The sequence below is a fragment of the Apostichopus japonicus genome, chromosome 9 (genome assembly GCF_037975245.1).
Source record: "Apostichopus japonicus isolate 1M-3 chromosome 9, ASM3797524v1, whole genome shotgun sequence".
In the NCBI taxonomy this organism is placed as follows: Eukaryota; Metazoa; Echinodermata; class Holothuroidea; order Aspidochirotida; family Stichopodidae; genus Apostichopus; species Apostichopus japonicus.
In genome coordinates this window covers 17,684,526-17,692,960 of record NC_092569.1, presented here as the reverse complement: position 1 = coordinate 17,692,960, position 8,435 = coordinate 17,684,526, and the positions used below count along the sequence as shown (strand labels likewise).

At 31.9% G+C, this 8,435-nt stretch overlaps 1 protein-coding gene across 1 annotated transcript; it reads right to left on the bottom strand.

Annotated features, from left to right (window-relative positions):
* Positions 1-269: 269 nt before the first annotated feature.
* LOC139974262 (fibrinogen-like protein A) lies at positions 270-7,247 on the bottom strand. The gene is made up of 5 exons (XM_071981272.1): positions 7,090-7,247; positions 3,459-3,510; positions 3,038-3,207; positions 2,504-2,774; positions 270-734 (listed from the first exon to the last, which is right to left on the bottom strand). The coding sequence occupies exons 1-5, from the start codon at positions 7,159-7,161 to the stop codon at positions 508-510; spliced, it is 792 nt and encodes a 263-aa protein (XP_071837373.1). The 5' UTR covers positions 7,162-7,247; the 3' UTR covers positions 270-507.
* Between the last annotated feature and the right edge of the window lie 1,188 nt (positions 7,248-8,435).

Here is an 8,435-nt window from a genome sequence, read left to right as displayed (position 1 = left end):
ATTGCAACAATTACATGTTGCTAAAAGTCTGTCTATATAGAGAGTTTTTGGCAATGAAAGAGAACAGATATGGAAAAGGGTCAGGGCCATGATCAATTTTTCAACATTTTTTTCTTTAAAGTGAGTTTCAATCTCATTGAATACTAACAAAGCATGAGCACAATCCAAAACTCCTCCTCCCGAAACCTTGTTGCAATGTCAATTCAGGATGGGGATGTTATTAATTGAATACTTTCAACAAGTTTTTATTAATAATAAGAAAGCATATGTTCTAGGAATTCACGATACAAGTTTATTATCTTCGTTAAGTAATTAGTATGATATAAAACACAGATACTCTTGGACGTCGCTATTGAAGGTGAACAAAATTTTATAAACATCGCTGAAGTTTTTGTGTGTGAATCCACTTTTGTTTTTAAATAAATTTTGACATCAGTTAACTTACAGTAAATTTCTTTTCAGTTGTTTTATGTAATGTTGTCTGCAAGCAGTTGCATTTTCCCCTATTTATTCAACTGGACGTATCTTTATTTCTATGTATTGGATGTTTTGATTACCGCCGGGAAAGTTATACCAATATGGACCAGAACTCCATGGATAATTGGTATAAGCTTGATAACAATACTTGTGCCACCAACCATTGTAACTACTAGCACAGTTGGAAGAATTAAGGTCATTGTCGCGATCTCTTGTTGTGAAAGACATTCCTTTGCTGTAAGGCAAAGCATCGTAACCTGTCATGAAGTACAAAAAAAGGAGAGAAGATTATTAGAACTATTCAGGTACGACAATTCTCTATTGTTTTACATTCAACCAAGAAATGATGAAAACAAAGGCCTATGTTAAGATAGTTTGAAATGTTTCTTTTTATATTAAGGACAGCATTTACAGCTAAGATGCTTTTACTTTCATGTTTATCAAGTTATCATGAACTACGCAGAGGCACTCTTGACTTAGTCTTCGAAAAAAGAAAGTGACTAATACTAGCAGAACGTTGTGTACCATAAATAATCGGAACTGAATAATTTGTTGGCTTTAACAATGTACATATCTGATAAATTAAGTTGCAATTGGGAATAAAATACCAATTTCATATGATACCGTTTGTTGCATTGTAATAAAGTTTGGCAAATATCCTACCCAAGACTGTGTACCTGTGTTTTAATTGTGTTTGGGCAAACGTTTACACATATGCTTGGTTTGATATAATGTGTACTTATTTTTTTTGCATTTTACTTATTTTGGTCAATGGTCTTATCCAAATTTGTTTGGATTTATACCTACCCAGTGTGTGATTAAATGTTTTTTTTCCAATACATTTAGAGTGTACATAGTGATCTAAGTAATACAAGTATAACTGTTTGGTAGCTATTGTCCGATTTCAAAATTCGAGCAAGCCATAATAGGTTATAAAAGGTAACATTTTCCTCTAATTCAGTAACAGTAATACGGCAGCAAAGTGTCTCTCAGTACCAGCAAATTGTCCAACAAGGTTTTTAGATAAATTTTTCATTTTTTTCCCCATTTAATATTTTCATATTCAAGTTTTATCAAGAGATCAATAAACTAGTAGTAAGAGGTTCATTGACTGACACAAGTCAGGACGTTCAAAGTCATAGGGCAACTTTTTTCAGTCAGTGAGTTCTCTTTCATGACTACTTTTAATAGCATTGTACATTGATCATCACAATAATTGTACTAATAAGAACTAGAAGTCTCCGTGTTCTTTAACAAAATCTTTAGAAATGCTATCACAGTTAACGACCTTGAAACTTGAATAACCATTTACCTTCGATAGATGATACATAATTAATAAAATGGCGGGACAGAAATACTGGTGATACTGAAATTTTCTATTCATTACGAGAAACGTAGGACTAGCAAACAAGAAATACAAATGTTAAAGATTAGGTTAGACTGAATAAGGTCCCAGCCACGTGCAACGTAAATGCCCAACATCTATTGGATTATTTGTAAATATACCGTATTCTGTGTAGTGTTGTGTGCTCTGAATCTGATATTATTTAATTCTGATGGCAGTCAAACGTTTTGAATAGATAATGTTAACCACATACAAATACACCTGTCATGTAATGTTTGACGGTTCATTCTTATAAAGTTCATAAAAGAAATGCGATATCCCCAAGAACATATTCCGGCCTGTCATAATGCATCAAGGAAAGTACGATGATATTATATTTTGCTGCATTTTTGAATTGTTGGATCTGATCCTAACCTTCACAATTTTGTATTATGTGGTCGGTAAATCACTGTATTAATGAAAGATAATGTGAAATCTCCAAACCAAACTTAACCATCCCGTTCTTTGTGTTGATATTTGCACATTTAATGACAATGCCAGGTATTGAAGGAGACCCAGGGGACCCAGTCCGTATTAGCCAATTATAAGTCGTATCTATTTTCTCTTTTTTTCTGTTCATTTAAAATATGTTTTGTGTTAAACAGACATGTGTAATTTCCATTGACACTTGTGCAGACTTACCTACTGTACTTGTCGAGTCGTAGTCTCCAACATCCACCAGCCTGTACAATGTTCCCTCATCGCTTACACGGAAAAGGTTGTACTTAGCGAAATATGGATCACCGCTCTTTGATACAAAGTCAAATCTTATTTCGTAATCTTTCTGGTTTGTTATGTAAGCAAGTTTCTCATTACCCAGCCATAAATCGCGATGTGGAAAGCCAAAACCGTTTTTATAAACCTCCCAGTCACGGTTGAATTCTACACCACCGTCCATTCGTCGCTGTATAACCTGGATATATCAATAACATGTTTTAATATTAAGCATGATGCGTATTTCTTAATGTTAAAAGTACGTTCACATCGATCTTCATAAATCATAGGCATCATGTTACGTTGTTCTATTTTGCAGGTATAGAACAGTTATAAACATACACTCATACTAAACGAAAGTTTACCAGTCACTTCAATGGAAATAAACTAATTCATTTTTTTATTATTTTACAGTCGTCTGTGAAAGCTGGGAAGCTAATGTGGACATAGTTAAAACCATACCATCCAATTTCCACCATCTACAGTGTTGTTACAGTACACAGGAAATGGTTCAAGGTATCCGTCTGGTTGTATGAGGTAGACCCCGTCTGAAGATTCCCCGTCACATTGTTCAAAGACTTCCTTACAATCTCGAGGGTAGTCAGGTTGTTGATAGAAAAAGTAAGAAGAATCTGTGAAAGTACAACAAATTGTTAAAAGTTGTTAATATCTGAAAAAAATATACATATTTTCTTCTCTAACATGAGGCCTTGTTTTCATGCTTTGTTGACCGAAATTCACCGGTAACTCTGCCTTGTCCGTTTTTCACCCCGCTCCCACCGATGCAAACAAAGGCTACTACATGCACTCCAGTAGAATCAACAATTTATTAGTTTTGTATTTAATTGGTAATTAACACAGTGAAATAAATTCACCTTCTTACCTGAATTAGTACTTCTCTTATTCCTTGTGAAACCTTCATTTCTCTCCATGTCCTGTATTGTAGAGAATATGTTAAACAGTCAAGCGAATCACACCGGTCGCAAACAACGATATCAAAAATTGCATTTTTTTTTCTTACAACACTTTTAAACGTAATCAGCAAGTAAGATTTTAAATAATAAATAAGGACATCATCATCTTTTTTGGTACTAAATTCAATTTAAGTAAGGGTAATTAATAAAATCGATACGCTTGATTTAACAAATATCAGATCATTCGAAAAAAATTCAAAACCTTCGACTCTTACCTTCACCATTTGAATGATGAAATTTTGATTAATGGAGCAAAATTGCCTACATAAATATGTGCCTTTTACTTTAAAATTGTCAAAATCAATTGCAGAAAGTTTGTTAAATGGAAGGTATCAAATTAGTACACGGAACGGAAATACTTTACTTCAATATCATACTTTGACCAACAGTTAACTTTTACCAAATTAAATATGCATGTGAGAAGACGCAAGTATTACCGTACTAAATTAAATCAAGGTTATTTTGACTCCAAGATAAATCAAATATATACCGATCTCTACTAAATTTTGCAGCTGCACCAATGTAGGCTGAGTGTCCTAACTGCTTCGCAAACTCCTACGATACTTGTGAACTATATATATATATCTTGAATTGTTACAGAGATCTATAGATGCAGCTTCAATATGAGACTATGAGAAGCTTCCTTTTTAAGCTTCTTTAGTTCTTTGTTGCAAAGTTCTTGGCTTTCATACAATATGGAACGAAATGTGTGAGAGAAAAAAAATAACAATGATAACTTTTATAGAAGAACCATCATAAATTAAGGAGGAAACATAACTTCACGGGACAAATTGCATCGTGCTCATTATTATTTCACTTGAATCTTAATAAAATTTACTTGTCACTTCAGAAAGAATAATATTAAAAATATGTGAACGTCAGCGATCTTTACAAACGTTATTTCTTTCAACAGATTATTGAAATCTGATACACATTCAGTAAAGTTTAATCTAAACAACGGATATCTTTCAGAAAAGCAAAATAATGGTATGGGTAATATTCGACCTTTATGTATAGTTAGCTTATTCCATTTAAAGAAAATAGCAAATTCGTACGTTATTCTTCAAAGCTAAAGCTACAGTTGAAGATAACGACAATCATAAACAATAAAGGCAAGTACGTTAAAGTTTTAAAGTTCAGTCTTTTTTTCTTCTTACAACTAAGCGAATTAACGACTGTAATAGCAATCTATAATAGCACGTAATCGGCTCATTAACATAGGTCCAGTGTGTTTATACTATAAGTTAAGCTTGGGGTGGGGGATGAGTAAAACTTAAGTAGCATACAACTATTATGGGACCTAATGTCAGTTGCCCTTAATATTTTGCACATAAAGCGGAAAAAGTTCAAATAAATTTTATGGAATATCGAACAAAAAGAAAAAATAACAAAATTAAAAATTGTAATTCTTCATAGTATTGATAATATTGGTAATATATACTATTGACATTGTTACCATTGCTTATCAATTATTCATTTTGAATTAAAGTTAGTTAAGATTCGTAAAGCTTTTGGCACGTTGTGAGTCATGTTTCGAAGAAAAATAAATCTAAAAAATATAATAAGATTTATTTTGGGAGATTTGTAAAACTCTTAAAATCTTTAAGGAGACGTTAAATCAGACGTAATTCTGTTTAGTAGACAACATATTTTGCTTCATATAGTATCGTTAAAGATTGAAAGTTTACAGGATAGTATTGGCACACAATGCAAAGGTCATAGAGAGTTCATGACACACGCGAGATAATGTTTAGAAGAAATACCTACTGACCAAAGGTGATATCAAGGGTATAACGTTATCATACAGACAGAGTAACGTGCAACTTTAATCTAAAAAATATAAGAGATACAATCAAGTTCTATGTCAACTTTACACAAACGACCTCGATTAGTTGAATTTAAAGTTACTATCGCATCATACGTTTTCAAAACTTAGAAAATATTATATCAACCACGTGTTTGTTTGCCAATGTTTTTAATATAACTTAAAATTCTTCTTACAAGTAATACATCGCAACATGAGACATAAATTAAAACAAATCTGTTTAAGTTTAAATGTAATTTAAATTATTTTGATAAGGTACTGAATAAAGTTTCATAACATTGTTGTGAAATTTACAAAGCTAATTTGGAGGAAGTATCTGCTACTTTTCGAAAATTGTTTTAGATATGAGACATTGTATAGATATATTTTTTACTAATAATATGTGTCATCGAATAAAATATTATATTTTAAAAAACCCCTTTCAAGTAATACATCGCAACATGAGACGATTAAGTATATTTTGATTATTTTGCAGAGGTACTGAATGGAGTTTTATTACATTGTTGTGAAATTTACAAAGCTAATTTCGAGGAAGTATCTGCTACTTTTCGAAAATTGTTTTCGATATGAGACATTGTATAGATATAATTTTTACTAATAATATGTGTCATCGAGTAAAATATTATAATTTAAAAATCCTCTTGCAAGTAGTACATCGCAACATGAGATGATTAAGTATATTTTGATTATTTTGCGAAGGTACTGAATTAAGTTTTGTAATATTGTTGTGAAATTTACAAAGCTAATTTAAAGGAAACAGCCGATACTGTTCGAAAATGTTTTAGTTATTAGACATTACTTTTTTTACTAATAATATGTGCCACAAAGTAAAATAATTTTATTTTATAATTTAAATTAAGGCGATACATATATTTCAAAGAGAGAAATATTTCTTTTAAACTGATAAATAAATTTTAAAATGTATTTAGAAGAACACTATATTAAGTGTCAACGATGTTCTTCTGTATAGGTAAAGCTTTTACGTTTGCAAGAACGGTTATGTTTGTTTCGGTGATTAGTACATGTTGTAACAACCATGAATTGATCTGGTCTTCAAAATTTTTCCCTCCGATCAGTTTGTGCTACTAGTCTTAAGGTTAGTATGAATTGTTGAAAAAACTAACGTGATGGAACGGTTTAAACCGCTACATTACACAATCTGGTTTAAAGTCTACCAAACATGATTGTTTGTAATTTTCGGATGCTCAATCTGAGCCATAATTCGATTACACACAGAACTGTAACATCAACTATCAACTATCACTTTAGGTCCCTTGAGGTTTTACCCCTTTAACACCATCGTTCATGATGCGACCTTCCTGAACTAAAAAGGAACATCTCTAAAGGTAATGTACCACCAGAAAATTAAATCCGAATTGAGTCTTCAGAAAAATTATTGCCCAATGAGTTGTAACTATCAATCGATCGAGATTCATCAGACAGTTAAAAAAAAACGTTTAACTTTCTTTAAGTTTGTTCAGTTGTTCGTTAATTAACTCAACTACCAGAAAATGTAAACAGTTTGAAAATAAAATTAAAACGAATGCATTGCAGAAAAAAAAAACATTAAGGACGGACGGCAATTTATACAACTTAAAAATCTAAATCACTCAGTTTCTATCACATCATGATAACAACAATTTAATGTTTGGTAATATAGTTAAAGTTTCAATACAAATGAAGCATTCTATGAAATGAACAGATAAGAAACTTACCATTGTGCTTCCTGACACTTGGAGACTTGAGACAAAAGCTCCGAAAATACAGAATGAAATAATAAGATGCATCTTGCCGAGTTGTTCTGGGCTGATGTTTTCAGGTTGAGAGCTCAAGAAGAAGTGATATTCAATCTCAATTTTTACAGATAGAGGTGTCTTGTGAATGACATACTGGGATAGATGATCATTCCCTAACAACCGTAAAGGTTAAGTTCCATCATGTGCAATACAATATACTTTTAATATGATAGCTGTATGCGCTAGTTATGTAGATGGGTTCCAATCACAACCATACATCAAATAGATTTTAACTATATATATCATTGTGAAAGAAAAAGGCAAACTCTTTAACGAAGTGAATTTTCTCATCTTTTGGATAAATTTCATTGTACCTTTCGAAACGGAATAGGCCTAGCCTTTTCTGACTTGGTTCTTGTTCAATATCAAAATATAAAAACAAAATGTTCATATGGAATTTCAGTTGAAAAATTAATACATGTTATGCATGATTGTTTTCCACATCAAATAAATTATTATTTTAACCTTCCTATTCCTCCGTCAAAACATATTTTATAACGCTATACATAATCTTCGTATATTAGACATCATTATCACAATGAAAACGTCTTCCTTTCTAGTCCTTAGTCTTAACGAAGAAAGGAAAAGCTTTTAAAATGGTATCATGGGTAAACGTTACCATTATAAAGCGGGCTGGCAGCGTGAAGTTCTTCTCTTTATTCCTGATATGGTGGATATTTAAAAAACTCAAAGCCACCGACAAATGTACACTTCTACGCAGTTTCGCAACTTTCGGAAAGAATGACCTGGATATTACACCACCCTCAAGACCAAAAACACCCTTTATACACCCTCACCCATCTGCTTTCCCCTGTTATCAGTGTTCGAGCAATACCATGGAAGTGATGAACACATTTATTGTGCTAGAAAGGAAAAGTGTAAATAAATTTGTGTTGAAAGATCGTAAGATGATTGCGTCTTTTTGGTTAATCTTATGTTAAAGAATAGCAGTAATTTCACTTTGCTATGAAAATTACGACAACAAATTGAAGAATGCGTGTGATTAAGATACTTTTGACTGACATGCATTAAAAATGAAGGTATATATTCCTTAAGCTCCCTTAATCCTTACAATAACATTTATTGGATTTTCCTGATCAATGTAACACATATAGCGAGTCTTTAAAGGTGAAAAATACTGTAGAACAAATCTAACAGAAACCTTCGCAAACGTCATGATTTTAAATGTCACTTAAAATTATAATGATGGCGTGTTTGTCGACAGACCATAAACTGCGAGTTTACGATTGTTTCTTTCACAATTG